A 16,951-nucleotide genomic window follows, 5' to 3' on the forward strand; every position below is an offset into this window, starting at 1 on the left:
AATCACAGAATCTCGCAGGATGTGAGATACACAGTGTTTCTTAACACAGTAACAGCTGAAGGCACTGGTACATTGCACAATATCACAGCATTACACAACCCCCTTCCCATCATTTATGCAGAAGTGATAACAAATACACACTCACACATATACACACTGCATGAATATATGTGTTATCTCTGAGCGGTATAGCTGGGTACTGCCCAAGCAGGCTAATAGGGGAATAATTTAACAGCTCTTGGTGTTTCAGTGACTCAGAGAGGCCACATTCAGGAGGACACGATGGTGATCTGTGGTTAACAATGAGACCTTAGAGGACAGCAGACATAAAGAAAGAAAGAGAGAGACAGAGATTTAATTGTACAGGGAATAAGAGCTCTGAGATTGAGATCTCGCAGTAGAGCTCTGCACTCAGTGACCACTTTAATAGGTATCCCTAGCTTGTGCTTATGAGTTACACCTACAATATAACCACTATGTTACTGATTGTAGACAATCTTTTGCTATTTCTACATGTTAGTCTACCATGCTTTCTCAATGAAAAAGGGACCACAGCTGTGATACAGTGATGGTGTATCACTTTATTAGGAACACTATACTAATACTGAGTAGGGCCTCCCTTTGCTCTAAAAACAGCCTCAGTTCTTCATGGCATGGATTCCACAAAATTTTGGAAACATTCGTTTGAGATTCTGGTCCATGTTGACGTGATTGCATCACGCAGTTCCTGCAGATTTTTCAGGTGCACTTTCATGCTACGAATCTCCTGTTCTACCACTTCACAAAGGTGTTCTATTGGATTCAGATCCAGTGACTGGGAAGGCCACTGAAGAACATTGAACTCAGTGTCATGTTCATGAAACCAGTTTGAGATGACTTGCTTTGTGACATGGTGCATTATCACGCTGGAAGTATCCATTAGAAGATGGGTAAATTGCGGCCATGAAGGCATGCACATGGTCAGCAACAATACTAAAAACACAATAGGCTGATTAGATAAATGCATGCATGAGTAAGGTGTACAGGCATTCCGAATAAAGTGTTCAACGAGCGTATGTGGCGCTGATATGAGGGTATCCTCATCAGCATTACTGCAGGGGTGTGCCATCACACTATACTACACTATACTACACTACTACACTATACTATACTATACAATACTATGCTATACTGCACTGCACTACATAACACTACACCACACCATACCACATTGCACTATACCACTCTATGCTGTACTACACTGTGCTATACTGCACTGCACTACACTATACTACATTACACTATACTACACTGCACTATACCACACCACATTGCACTATTCTATACCACTCTATGCTATAGTATACTATGCTATACTGCACTACACAACACCATGCCATACGACAGTGCACTATACTGTACTACACTATACCACACCACACTACACTATTTTATACCACATTGCACTGTACCACTCTACACTATACTATGCTATACTGCACTGTACTACATAACACTACACCACACCATATCATGCCGCACTATACTACACTACACTATACTACACTATACTACACTATACTATACTTTACTATACAATCGTGGCCTAATGGTTAGAGAGTCGGACTTGTAACCTGAAGGTGAAACTGAAGGTCGTGGGTTCGAGTCTCAGGTCTGGCAGGGATTGTAGGTGGGGGAGTGAATGACCAGCGCTCTCTTCTACCCTCAATACCACGACTGAAGTGAGACCCCTGAGCAAGGCGCCGAACTCCCACTGATCCCCGGGCGCCGCGGCAAAAAGGCTGAAAGGGTGTGCGTTCGCAGTGTGTGTGTTAACTACTGTGTGTGTGCGCACTTGGATGGGTTAAATGCAGTGCACAAATTCTGAGTATGGGTCACCATACTTGGCTACACCGTACTATACTATACTGCACTGCACTATACCACACTACACTATATTATACCATACCACACTATACTTTACTATACTGCAGTGCATAGCACATTACACTATACTATACCACTCTATGCTATACTATACTGCACTATACTGCATTACACTATACTGTACTGTACTGTACTACACTATGCTATGCTATACCATACATTTTAACAGTTTTTAGCCTTTTCTTATTAATTACTAATGACTAAACGTGTGTATTGGTGACCCATTAGAAAAGACAAAATTTGGGTATCATTATGAAACCATATAATCACTGTTATCACTGTTACAGTTACAGAGATTCTGTTATGGGATTGGATACATTAATACGCTCGTGTGGTTTTCCTACCTCTCGATTGGTCGCTTTAACGTGTCAATCAAAGGCTTTAACATTCGCATTCCATGTGTAGGGGGCGGGGCTGAAGATTCGGGTAAAAAAAAAAAAACTAACAGAAACCATGCCCGAACGCCATTTTGACTCCAGTATGCATCGACTGCGTTGTTTGCGATTTCCCACCCGTATTCCTCTGCATCCCTCCTCCCCCTCCTTGCGGTGGAGGGCTTGCGTGGAGGATTGACCAATCAAGAAGCAGGTCGCTGATTAGCCTTAGCCAATCACAAGGCAGGGGGCGGGGTTTGTATGGAATACGGGTGCGTGTATTCCCTGACTGAGGAGAGCAAAGATGGTTTATTGGAGAGACTTTGACGCGTCCGTTCAGGGGAATTTTTTTTTGACAGGATTGCCGCAGAAAGCAAGTCGCGCCGAAAGTCCCACCGAGTCTCGGGAGACGTTTGAGTAGTTCTCCGAGGTGTTCATAGCGGAATTTGGTCATTTCAGTGCGCATTTTTTGGAAAATATTTGGACATGGCAGCTCGGTTTTGGTCGGGTCGCGAGACACTTTTATTGAGGGTTGTTAGCTAGCGAGCTAGCCAAGACTGGTTTTAGCTTAAACACTCCGGACTCAAACGGTGAAAACTTGGATATTAAAGACAGAAAAAAATCTCAAACACCTGTCAAACCTTTATTTGTGCGGTGTACACCGAAGGTTTGGTTCAGTAGCGACGACAAAAAGGCAATTTTTGGATGGCTAAATGCGGTTTGGACGATAAATCCTGTCGCCTCGCTGTGTTTTTCTTGGACCGGGTTGATATGGATTTACCCGTGTGGACACCTTCAAACTAAATCCGAATTTTTATTATTATATTTGTATGTAACATTTCCTTATGGACAATAGCCATATTAGTTGTTAGTATTAACTCTGAAACTGGATCTCATCACAAACATTTATTTATGAACTTGTAACTTGAGAAGTGACAGCTCAAAACCAGGCTTTTAACTTTCGGATAATGAAAAAAAAACCTGAAATGAAATGAATGTTGTGATTAAAAAGGTATGTTCTGTTATCATTAATATCATAAATACTATGAATTTTCAGGAGAAAATGTTTCTCATTGAGAAATGGATGCTGTCTGAATGTTGGACAGACTCTGATTCATGTCCACGTGTAGTCACCACTCTTTAAAAATATCTTTATTTTTATTTTTTTTCCTAAAGTGTCAGATTGATCCTGAACTGAAAAGGGAAAAAAGTCCAATGGAGATGTTTTCTGTCTGCTGTATGGACTGTATTTTAGCGCACAGTGGATCCGATGTGAAGCTGAAGATGCTTTCATGAAGACTTTCTTGACATTAGTGACTGTTCATAAACATTTGAAAGCAAATACTCAAAACAGAGACAAAGACAGAGACAGATCCATCATCTGTGCATGAATTATTTCGGATTTTATTCTAAACTGAGGACTAAACCATCAGCCTGAAGATGGGATCTGCCACTAAACTGGCATTCGCTGTTTTCCTCATCTCCTGCTCATCAGGTGGGTCTTAAATATATATTTAAATAATAAGAAATAAATAAAATACATGCAATATGTTTGCAGATGGATCAGACATTTCGTGCATTGCTAAGTGCACGGCATATAAAGCCCATGATCACTGTAATGACATAATTTCTGCATAAATAACACCAATTTTCCCACCTGGTGCTTGGCCCCCTAATAATACACTGCAGGAATAGTGCAATCAATAATAATAGGTTTCTAGATGATAATAATAGATACAGTCGACTTTAAAATAACCTTTTCTGAAGGTGGTGTTGCTTTTGTACTGATCGTTCAGCTGCACAGTCACATCAATGACATCGATCTGTAATATATGAATTGTTGCCACCCCCATTCCTGCCTTTTACGTCACTTCCTGGAGACAGGTTAAACATAAAACATGAAGGATCCTGATAACCTTTGTGTACAGCTGTGCATATAACAATAATAATAATAATAATAAGTGTTCCAACTTTACACTTGGTGCTTGGCCCCCTAATAATACAGTGCTATAACATATATCTCAGCTACTCGTGCTTATTAAATTAAAAATATTTGTTTACCAAGTAAATGAGTTGATACCAAGATGTTAATACCAACATCCGATACCATGTGATGCTATATGACGTAAGCCTAGGTTACATCGCTAATGATCATATGACACAAACACAAAACGGCATCGCGGTTTGCAATTAACGACGGCAACCGCTGTGAAATTATCAAGAGGAGGAATGACAGCATCTTTCTATAATACACGTAACCTGATTTAAAAAAAAAAACATCTTAAACATAAAACTCGAGGAGTGCGAGGAAGTCTTCGCTGCAGCAAATGCTGGCTAGGCAAGAAAACTGTCTACAGACAACGTTTGGTGAGTGAAAATAACTCAGGCTCTTAGCCAGTATGTTGTTCTTGACGATCAGCTGCTATCGGTCATTGACAACATCGGATTCTGATTCAAATACAACAACGAAATGTATTTTACAAACAGCTGTACAGAAGTGTTTTGCCAAAATGAAACAAAAACCACTGTTCTCCACTGGTAGGTGACTACTGTAGCTAGCTAACTTCATTAAAAACCAACACTAGCTAGTGTTAAACATGTACATGCGCACCTTTCATGGCCACTCTGTAAAAATTAAACCATATAAACATAAACAGAGTTAAATGTAATGTTCCATGATTGATTAATACTAAGTAGGTTACTCATTTCACTGTTGGTATTGGCGAGTGAGTGTTAATGCAATCGTATATATGATGTAGAACAGTAATGACTGTGTAGTCATTACGGTTACACATCTGCTGTAATCACTACAACTGCTACTGGTTTCAGTCTGTCAGTACTATTGCGTTTACTCTTCTGCTAAATTTGCTGAACCTGATGTCATTGCAGCGTCACTCATGTCACAGCGAACACGTGTCATGTGTCTCGTGTCTTGTGCATATTGTCTTGTCCTGCGCTTTATTTGGTTAGTGTTGGTTTTTGAGCTCAATTACAACCAACACTGATGTGTGTCAATAAAAGTATCTTGCGTCTCGACCTATAACAAGCCAATGACATATTATAAGTCATGATCCATAGTCTCAGGACTGGGAGTGTAGACAAATTTCCCACTTACCTCAAATGGATTCAATCAGCCAAGACATATTTGGCATCCAAATTTCCCTCCTTCACTTGTGCGCACATCTTGAATAATGGTGGAAAGTTTGTCTACATTTGATTATTTCCCCTTAATGATAGCAGCTCGTGATGTTCTAGGTTACCATAAATACATGATTCATGTGTGAAGCAAACATCTGGATTTGTAGGATTCCTGGAAACTGTTACTTCACAGCCAGATAGAAATATTTTATTAGAGACGTCACCTTGATAACCTGATACAGTCTGAATGCAGCAGATTAGATGTTTACCAATCCGACTGGCCAGTAGTGATAAATTAGGGGGTAGAAATCGACCCATAATGCTTTATAATGCTTGTCGTGTTTCATATGCCAAGCTGTAAAAGCTGATTGTAAGTAATGTTTATGTACTCTGTATAACCTCTAATGAAAAAGAAACCCAGTTGGTTGTTATTTCTGGTGAGCATCAACAGGTTGTTCTCAAACATGTTAATAATAATCAAATGCGTTTTACTCTCAGGGTGTGCAGTGTGTTCTCCCCCCCCCCAGGTTGTGCTGTGTGTGTGAGTGTGTGAGTGTGTGTGTGTGAGAGAGAGACAGAGAGAGAAAGACATGCGTGCCTTCGTATCTGCGGAGTTGGGCCGATGCCCAGAACAAGGTTAATTACACTTTCACTCTTCTGATAGAGAGAGAGGACGGGATTAGATAGGAACAGAAGAAGCCAATTTGCAGAAGATAGACATTTACGGGACACACGTGGCACTTGGGGACGTGTGTTTTCAGGATATGAACCTTTAGAGAGTGTGTGTGTGTGTGTGTGTGTTTACAAAGGATCGTGAATTTGCATTACCCTGCTTGCTCAGTTTTGACGCGCAGGAGATGTACAGCTTGATTTCACACTGATCTGAGGTCAGTACACAGAGACTCAATTTGAGCTTTCCGAGGAAGCCTGATTGTACGTGACACTGCGATCGTGATCACCCTTTCATCGCAGAATACAGTTACTCCAGAGCTACTCAACGCGATCTTAAATAACAGGGTCGCTGTTGGTGGCCGGCCCTGGCCGTGCAACAAGCTTCATCCTCTTTTTAATGTAAGCCCACAGAGCTTCCTCACGCATATGCCAAGGTTAACAGAGCTCAGAAAATCCCAGACCTCTAACACACACACTCACAGGGAGGCTTCTGTTAAAGCAATGGATGAAGGCAGGTTATTTTCAGTGTATAGATGATTGCATTTTTCTCCATTACCAGAACCGAAGGACGTTTTTTTTTCTTTTTCTTTTTAATTATCCTGTGTCTTGTTCACCTAAGCATATCAGTATTTGTTCAGTCTACTCCTGAGAAAATTTCAACCCAAAATCTGTAGAAATGTATGGTCTGGAAAATGTAATCTTATCTAGATAGACATCTCTGTTATTACTTATAAAAAATAAAAAAAAAACAGACATTTGTATCCTGAATTAGAAAGTTTGGAAACAATTCTTGAGGAATTTCTTAACAGTTTAACTTGTGTGGCTTTTATAAACACTGCAAGTCCATTAAAAAGGAAAAGTTTAGTCAAAAGTCAATCCTTTGAGCTGATTAAGTGGTTATTGTAATTATAATGACTTTATAATCACAAACACCACAATATCACGCAGCTTGTAGTGTTTGATGACTAAATTCATGATTCATGTGCAGCGCAAACATCTGGATTTGCAGGATTTCTGGAAACTGTAGCTTCATATCCATCCAGTTGCAAATATTTTATCTATCAGTCTGAGATATGAATACTGTAGTGAGAAGTGAATGGGACAAGACAGATGTATTTAAAAATACCCGAAAATGTTCAGTCATGAGTGTAGCTTGTAGTGGTTATAGTTTTGTAGGACAGCTTGTAGCCTGACTAACTATATATTTCAAGCAGCTGAGATTCTCAACACCGAAAACTCCAACATCCTCGTCTCGGTCAGCGCGTTATGCCATCTTGGATTGGACAGACAAAACAGCACACACTTTCACTTACTGCTGCTTTCTGTTTGACATGGAAGCCTGCAAGTAGCCAAGAATCTTCTACCTTTCTGACAAACCATGAACGTCCTTTAAGGGTCAGAATGTCCTCTGTATTGGGATGATTAGGGAAGAGGTCACTGAGGGTCACAGGGTCAAGGGGGTCCACATGGGGCTGCTGTTTGTGGTTCCTGTAAACTCTCCCCCTTCCCCGGCCCCAACATTTTGAATTCCTGCGCTAAGTGCAGGAGCCCCAAAGGAGCAGAGCGTCACTCAACAGCTATGAGAGGGGATAAGACAGATGCGGTGCTAACTCTCTCTCTCTCTCTCTCTCTCTCTCTCTCTCTCTCTCTCTCTCTCTCTCTCGCTCGCTCGCTCGCTCGCTCGCTCTGTCTTGCTCTCTCGCTTGTCTCCAGCCATTCCGGCTCCATGCTGTCCAGGTCAGAAGGGCACAGCGCAGGCATATGCCTATATTAAATTCTCCTAATTGGCTCCATTTTCTATCTGGTTTAGAATATTAGGGCTATATTTTCTAAAGGATAATCAATGCTAAAAAAGAGTATACTTAAAAATAATAGCCAGGCTGTTATATCTTTTAAACATAACCTCGTAAGGTAGACAGAGTGATGAGATTTAGAGCCAGTAGGATTGCTCTTAGATATCAGATCAGCAGGGACGTACTGCGTATTATGTTATGTGAATATGTGACATGTTGAGGAACACAATACAGCCCTTGCGTGTTGTTTGATTGTCAGTATTGACAGAGCATCGGTTGTGGTATCATTAAAAACTGAAGGGAAAAGAGTGGGTGTCTTGTCCAGGGGAACTGCTCGGCCTTCGGTCCTGGTGTGCACATGGTGACAAAAATGTGGAACACGGGGGTAGGTACGATCTTTTATCATGTTCACAGTATAAATGTGTCGTAGCAGTGATCATGACTCCACGCTTAACGTGTCATTCTGTAAAACGTCTCATTCTCACTGCAGACTCACACTGCGACCTGGAGCCTTTTCACACTCGGAAAGATCACAGATCCGATCTGCAGAATCTCACAAGTGTGATATTTGTGTGTGTGTGTGTGTGTGTGTGTGTGGGAGAGAAGGAGTGAAGTTGTTGGTGTGAAAGGAAGCGGCCCAGCCTGCCAGCGCGAGCGTATTCTGCATGTGTTTGTGTGTTGGCAGTCTTTGCCTGCGCGTGTAGGCGTGTGTATATTCAAGGGTCCGGAACAGCGCATTCGGAGGCACTTGAGGACGGCGTTAGAGGAAAAACTCGGCAGTGATTACAGAGCGGGAGCCGGGAGCGAGGCCACGCTGTTCAGAGGAAGCACAGGATTTATTTAACAGGATAATCACAGGCTCCGACATGCTTCATGGTGGAGAGATGTGTCTGTTTTTATCACATCCATTATTATATGTTAGTTTTTGCTGGTATAAATTTCACGTGATAATGATCATATCACATACACATCATATCAGCAGTATCAAATAGTACTTATACCACTGTGCTGTGGAATGCTGGGTGTTGATTAATTTTCTGTAAAAGCAGCTCTATCAGTAGTTTAAGACAAATCACAGGTTTGTATTCATGCGCTCGTTCTAATACGTTATCGTTTCTATGGTAACGGCTCATTCACAGGGATTTGTATGGTGACATCTTCATGTAAACTGATTTTAAAAAATGTATCGTTGATATAGTGAAAGTTTCTGTCAGATGATTTTTGGAAGGAGTCTCCAGTGTTGGTGCTGGAGGTAAAACTTTGCGTTTTCTGGAACAGGAAAGTCTTCAAGACAGAGAGCTTTGTGCCTTCTTCCTAACTTGACAAGCTGTGTTGCATCGCACTACCCCATCTTTGATTATTTTCCCAAAACAGCGTGCCACAAAGTGTTCCATGTCTATGCTAAAACCAGTTCGTCATTGGATAGTGTTTTGGCTTTCTCTCTCTCCCTCTCTTTTTTTTTTTTTGGTAAATTCAAGCCAGTTATTCCATTCTCCCAGATTAAATGACGGACCAAATCAAATCAATTGTGACAAGATGGAATTTACAGTTTGCGTCTTTTTGCATTTGGAGTGAATAAGCGAGCGGTATTTGGCTTCGGCTCTCCTCGATTTCATGGTGAAATTGCACTAAATCCAACAAGATTGTGAAACTCAGCTAGAGATTGCTGTGACTACTGCTTCTAATATTTCTAAAGTCCCTGCGTTTGAGTTATGGGTTTTGATAATTACCCAATCAAAACAGGAAAGACTTGAGCAATGCATTTTACTGAACTGATTTTACCTGAAAACTGGGATTTTGGGGATGAAAACATAAAATTACAAAAGGAGTTTTTACACCTGGATGAGGTGGAAGAACTCACAGGTTCACACTTTATTCTGTTGCCTTTTTGAAAATATGCTTAAAATTCGATTAAAATTGGGTGTGCGTTCATCACTTCTTGCCTACAGGTTGATGCTCAAACATTTTAACACCCGTCTTTGTAATATTTCTATCGTCTTTGGCTTTCCGTTGTGGATTTTCCACCATGTCCCTTCTTCCAAACAGTTCATGAGAGAATTAACCAATTACTACAGGAAACCCACAGGCTAAATGAATGATGTCCACTCTGAAATTCCTTCATGACGAAGCTTTTATGCCTTCCTTATGTTTTTGAGAAAGATAAAAAAAAAAAAAAATCTGCATCAGATGCAAACATCAACCCTAAAATTCTTCTTTTCTAGTCACTCTGCGTTCTCGAGTGGTGCTTGAGTCAGTGCAGTTTTACTGCAGCGCTCCACCACAGATCTTAACCAGCACGATCAGGGCCATTATTTACAGTCCTCCTCACACATTACAGCACAGCACATCCCATAATAACACGAGGACACTGTTACCATGGCACAAGGGAGAAGCAGGAGGAGGAGGGACTCATTTTCCTTTAAACACATATTTATTATCAATTAGTCTATACAATCTGTCTCATTATACCAATTCTCCATTCTGATAGGTGTGAAAGGTGTTGATGAATTTTCTATAACAGCGGCTCTGACAATAGTTCCAGCTGGTTTATATTAACAAGCTTGCTCTTATATGTTGTGCCACAAACTTTTATTTAGCTTTTTTGGAAGAAGTCTCCAGTATCAGTGCTTTGTAACTTTTAAGGTGCAGTAGTCGAAAAAAAAACAATGGATTAAGTCATTGCGAAAAACCGCTTGGAAAACTGATTTCCGGTCCGGAATGCAACCATTCAAATGTCGAGCCCACCTAACTTTTAAAAGGGAGCCTGGTGAGGGATCGACTGTTCGTAGCTGCTGTAACATATGTGATAACAAGAACTTGTTTTGTGGGCGTTCCTCAAAAACAAATGTACCTCTAAATGGATAAAAACTATCACATGAAAGTAGTTCATTTATAGTCACATTTCATTCAGCTAGACTTTCTGGATGGATTTGACAGAAATGAGTCTGCGTATAGATTTTTTCTGATCCTCTGGTGATGACTGTTACGTTATTGCTGCAGGATTACTGGTTCATGATTATTCGCTCTCCCGTTGCTGGTGTTGTGGTTTTAGGTTCATGACATGGTGTTGGACAGAGCAGACAGCAAGCTCTCAGGCATGATCTGATTGCAGCTAACAGAAATGCAAAGTCTGGAAAAAGCAGGACTAAAGTATGCCTCACCTTTATTAACCATGTAGTGAGCAGGTTTCTATCATCAGCTGTCATTATTATTCTGTTGCACATTTAAACTCCAGCAAAGACGCAACACACGCACACACATCCAGAATAACCTCTATCACGATGTGCTTTCCTGCAGCGAGTCGTGATGGAGGTTAGTTTGTCCGGCATGTGTGTGATTGTGTTTGATTTTCATCTTTACGGGTGACTGATGCTCCGCTTCACCCTGACCTTAACCTTTAAACACTCGTCCGCTCGGCATTCAATAAATCAACCCATACTGGTGTGAGCTGATTAGTGTGTGTGTCCGTGTTGTTGTCAGGGACCATCTCCTGTATGTTGTAGCATAGCATGAATGCAAATACTGTAAATAAAACTCGGAAAATATGGGACAGACTTTACTGGCAAAAGCACAGAGAGAATGCGCAAGTTTTGAATTTTAACATTATGTGAAACATTTCTTTGCCTTTTTTTCCAGCTTTAGATTTTTTGACAGATTCATTTTAATTAAACATGGTCTTTTTTTTTCTTTTTTTTTTTTTAAATCAGATTTGTGGAGCCTGGAAGAGATTTCATCTCATAAACAAACTTTGTTGACTGTAATTTTTTTTTTCCTGTGGCCTCTGCTGCTTATTTTATCATTATGAACACTGACCGGGGAATCTAATTTGTGTAAAGTCTCATTTTGAATTGCTAGAGCACACCAAACAGAGAGGAGTTCACAAATTATGCAGTTGACCAAAACGAACTTTAGGATTAGGGAATGTAAATGTAAACCACATACGTGCAACTTTTTTACACAGGTGCAGCTGTGATGGTTCTTTTTAAAACAGAAAAATGAATTTCCCAGAGTGGAAATAACACTGCTGACACAGAGTGATTAATGCGGTTATGGTTCTGACAGGTGTGTGTGTGTGTGTGTGTGTGTGTGTGTGAGGGAGTAAGTGCAATTCCATTGAACCTGGCAGAAAGATTAATGGGCAACGGTTATGACTGCATATTTGCCTAGAATGTAACTGCAAAACAGGTGTATCGGTGCTCTACAGAGCAAGCGTTTTATTTTGCATCACAGCTTTATCGGCTGCGTTTGGTCTTCTTCCATCTAAGCCAACAGCAAGAGTGTGAAATAGTTCCTGTGACAATAACAGCGATTAACACTAGCAGAGTCATTTGATTCCTGGTAGACGGAAGGCATGAACGTATAAAAGCACTCGCTTTTAAATCTGAGCAAAGAGTGAGGGAAAGTGTGCTGCCGAGCGGTGCAGCTGTTTCACTTCATCATCGGGAGATTATGAGTTCGCATCACTATGACGCCGGGAGTCAAAAGGCCGATTCACAAGCTTTTTTTTTTTTTTTCTTCTTCTCGCAAACAGATGTGCTGTCTCAACTCATACCAGCTCACGTAACAAAAACGGCCACATCCATCCTGCTGAGGTTTTCACGTGGCTGTGTGAGTGAGATGTAAAAACTCCACAGAAATCCATTTATTTTTCGTCCTGTACCGAGGTGGAGCTAGTCTCACCCCAGCATGCTGCCACTCCCATGTTTTCTTCTTAAAAGTGTCAACTAACATAAAGTATGGAGAGCTAGCTAGCTAGATAAGTACGTTCATACAGATTAACGGAGGGAAGGGAGGAGGATGAGTGTGTAGCCATGGTCTTGTTCTTATCCACTCCTGATAAAGTTTTTAATGTAGCACACTGTGTTTATGACCTTGACAAAAAGCCACATAGCATGTACAATCTATTCCATCTTTATTTTCTCTGTCAGATCGCGACTCAGTCGACTGTGTGTGTGTGTGTGTGTGTGTGTGTGTGTGTGTGTGTGAGAGAGAGAGAGAGAGAGAGAGAGGGAGGGAGAGAGAGGTTGGCATCAGTAACTGCTGGAGAGGGTGAGATTAATGGCTTAAGGTGTTATGACAGTACAGAGTGAGTGTTAGCTCGAGCAGTAAATGGATGACTGTAGTGTGTGATTGAGTAAATGAGGCTATTTCCTGTTCACAGAGCCTCAGGTTAAACGTTTAAGGTGTTGGGACTATGTGTGACTGGTGAGTGTGTTTGTGTGTGTGTGTGTGTGTGTGTAGTGAGAGAGGGAGAGACATACGCAGAGTGAAAAAGAAAGGGAGACACATACACAAAGAGAAAGAAGGAGAGAGACACATGCAGAGAAAAAGAAAAGCAGACAAAGTGAGACAGCGAGCGAAACATGGACAGAGAGACAGAAAAAGAGAGAGAGAGAGAGAAACAGACAAGACTGACCCAGAGAGAGGTGCAGAGAAAGAGAGACACAGTGAGAGAGACACAGAGAGAGATAGAGATATAGCAAGAGACATAAAGAGAGAGGCACAGGCAGACAGTGAGAGACAGAGAGATAGACAGAGACTGACACGCACAGCGAGCCAGAGAGAGAGAGAGAGATAGATAAAGCGACTGAGCGATAGACAGACAGCCAGAGAGAGAGAGAGAGAGCAACACAAACTTTTGTTTTCTTCCAAAAAAAAAAAAAAGTATGGGCCTAAACAGTTATAGTGGCGCGTGTGTGCAAGTTTGTGTGCGTGTGTGAGTGATAATTGCGTTTTTTTTAATGGACCGCACCTCACACGTGGGCCGCGCTGCTCTCCACTTTACTCCTTTTTAATTACATTTTAGGATTACATTTATTTTAAAATCGAAGGCTTTTTGTTCTGACACATCGAAAGTCTCCTTTTCTTGTCTTGCTGTTGTTTCATTTGTGTCCTGTGTCTTTTTGGTCGTCAAAGTCTTCAGGGACGTTTCTGCCATCAGCTCAGAAGCCACATCAAAATGTCTGTCTTTTTAACCCTTTTAGAAAGTGAATGTTTGTACTTTTTCTGCTCTCACTTACAGTGAAGTAGTGAGCTCAGTTTCACTTTTGAACTCAGGTATTTTGAAGGGTATTTCTAACTGTTCCTGAGAATAATCACGCAAATCAATCGAAGTCTAACGGTGTTTCATATTGTTATTTCATGTATTTTTTTTGTTGCTCATATATCAGTATTATTTTGTTTTTAAGTTCTACGCCTTAGCTGCCTCTCATGAATATCTTTGGTGCATTATCAAGGTACAGCGCATTATAGGGATCAGTGATCAATCATGACAAAATAAATGCGTAACTGAATGTATATTTAATCTAAGTTCATCAAAAACAAACATCGATTAAAGTCCAGAATCAAAAAAACAAACCAAAAATCTGTCCAGAGATAGTAATTTAAAATCTTGGGATTGATCACAGTGATGAGAGGAACGCGGGTGATAGTAGAAATGTTAGCCGAAAACTTCCCGGTTGTTGTAAAGTGCCATTTTGAGCTTAAGGATGTCTACTTAAAAGCTTTATTTATCGGAAAAATTGTGCAACTGAATTTCTGCTCTGTTGCCGTAATGTTCTCATGACCACTGATGTTTTACAGAAATAAAATCCTGTGTATGTTTCAAAAACTTGTATCCTGTAAGTCTTTTCCAATTCCAAAATTGCTATTTAGAAACTGTGTAGCTAAATATTTTATTTTAAAAGGCATTTCCTAATGCCAGGTTTTGTTATCAGTGTGTATGTGTTTGCACGCTAAACACACTCACAAAGGAACGTGTTAATTCTGCACATTCTAGGCTTAAGCCGCTCTGTCTAGCACATTTTTCAGCGCGTCCATCTCCTGTGGTTTTGTGTTTCAGTTCTGCTCTCTCAGCTCCTAATGAAGTGGATGTGTGCTTTTTCAGCTAGCTTTGTACCAGGATTCACACAGTGCCCACTAAATTATCCTGCTTAACCGTCCAGGTCATTAAATCTTTCCCCCTCACCATGTTAACTGCATGCAAGGCTGCATTAAAACTTCCTCCTGTTTGTTAAAGAGGCGTGCAGTGCCGCGTTCTGCTACGGTACACCAGAAGAATGAACACTATGTGCAGCTCGAGTGGCTCGAAGGGCACCGAGCAGGAATGCAGAGAGCTATTGAGGGTACAGTAGAGGGGCAGATCTCGAAGCACGAATGAATGTGGCGCAGAGAGAAGGTCAGCGTTTAGGTTTATGGCACACCGTTAGCACCTAGAATGAAGTATGAGCTTGTTATTTACGGTGCAGTGTTGGTGCTCAGGATGCTATTTTAGCCAAGTACATGTGTTGTGTTCAGATGTGGTTGTGTTCATCATGTTTACAAGAAGATTCCACATGAACAAGCCACTCGTCTTCTATACGCCTCTTCAGAAGTCGAAACTTTCCGACAAGGCCCAGTTTGTGATGCAGTGATGTATTTCAATATGTCAGAGCAAGTTTGATTTGCCATCAGTGTTTGGATGCCTTCTGTGTTTGGATTTGAGTATTTGATGTCTGGCGTATAGTACCAGTGTTCAGATTTGAGTATTTGTTGGCAATGTTAGTGTTTAGATTTGGGTATGTGGTGTTCAGAGTACAGTATCAGTGTTTAGATTTGGGTATGTGGTGTTTGAAGTACAGTATCAGTGTTTAGATTTGGGTATGTGGTGTTTGAAGTACAGTATCAGTGTTTAGATTTGGGTATGTGGTGTTCAGAGTACAGTATCAGTGTTTAGATTTGGGTATGTGGTGTTCAGAGTACAGTATCAGTGTTTAGATTTGGGTATGTGGTGTTTGAAGTACAGTATCAGTGTTTAGATTTGGATATGTGGTGTTTGAAGTACAGTATCAGTGTTTAGATTTGGGTATGTGGTGTTCAGAGTACAGTATCAGTGTTTAGATTTGGGTATGTGGTGTTCAGAGTACAGTATCAGTGTTTAGATTTGGGTATGTGGTGTTCAGAGTACAGTATCAGTGTTTAGATTTGGGTATGTGGTGTTCAGAGTACAGTATCAGTGTTTAGATTTGGGTATGTGGTGTTCAGAGTACAGTATCAGTGTTTAGATTTTGATATGTGGTGTTTGAAGTACAGTAGCAGTGTTTAGATTTGGATATGTGGTGTTTGAAGTACAGTATCAGTGTTTAGATTTGGGTATGTGGTGTTCAGAGTACAGTATCAGTGTTTAGATTTGGGTATGTGGTGTTCAGAGTACAGTATCAGTGTTTAGATTTGGATATGTGGTGTTTGAAGTACAGTATCAGTGTTTAGATTTGGGTATGTGGTGTTCAGAGTACAGTATCAGTGTTTAGATTTGGGTATGTGGTGTTCAGAGTACAGTATCAGTGTTTAGATTTGGGTATGTGGTGTTCAGAGTACAGTATCAGTGTTTAGATTTGGGTATGTGGTGTTCAGAGTACAGTATCAGTGTTTAGATTTGGGTATGTGGTGTTCAGAGTACAGTATCAGTGTTTAGATTTGGATATGTGGTGTTCAGAGTACAGTATCAGTGTTTAGATTTGGATATGTGGTGTTCAGAGTACAGTATCAGTGTTTAGATTTGGATATGGGGTGTTTTGGATACATCATCAATGTTTGGATTTGGGTATTTGATGTTGGTTTGCGGTATCACCGTTTAGATTTGGGTGTGTGGTGTTTTGGATACATTATCAGAGTTTAGATTTGGGTATCAGTGTTTAGATTTGGGTATTCAGTGTTGGTTTGCAGTATCAGTGTTTAGATTTGGGTATTCAGTGTTGGTTTGCAGTATCAGTGTTTAGATTTGGGTATTCAGTGTTGGTTTGCGGTATCAGTGTGTACATTTGGGTATGTGGTGTCTATTGTGTGGTGTCATTGTATAGATTTGGTTATTGGTCAGCCATTGTATAGTTTCTGTGTTGGTATCTGGTGTCGTTCTTACCGTATCGGTTTAGATTTGTGTATTTGGTGTTGGTTGTACAGTATCGGTGTTTAGATGTGGGTATTTGGTTACGGGCACGCACTGTTGGTGTTTGGAGTACAGTTTCAATCGGGGTGTTTTGTGGCGGGACAGCTGCCACTCTGCAGTGTAAT

The 16,951-nt window shown here is 40.8% G+C and overlaps 1 protein-coding gene across 2 annotated transcripts in view; it reads left to right on the top strand.

Moving 5' to 3' along the window:
- The first annotated feature begins 2,572 nt into the window (after positions 1–2,572).
- The window catches only part of acvr2ab (activin A receptor type 2Ab), a 43,310-nt gene continuing 28,931 nt past the window's right edge, over positions 2,573–16,951 (top strand). For both annotated transcript variants that reach the window (XM_053228341.1, XM_034311129.2), the window contains exons 1-2: positions 2,573–3,312; positions 3,477–3,795. In XM_053228341.1, coding sequence (XP_053084316.1) covers positions 3,741–3,795 — 55 coding nt within the window. In that variant the 5' untranslated portion in view covers positions 2,573–3,312; positions 3,477–3,740. The remainder of the gene's footprint in view (positions 3,313–3,476; positions 3,796–16,951) is intronic.

Source organism: Pangasianodon hypophthalmus, chromosome 2 (assembly GCF_027358585.1).
Source record: "Pangasianodon hypophthalmus isolate fPanHyp1 chromosome 2, fPanHyp1.pri, whole genome shotgun sequence".
Taxonomy (NCBI): Eukaryota; Metazoa; Chordata; class Actinopteri; order Siluriformes; family Pangasiidae; genus Pangasianodon; species Pangasianodon hypophthalmus.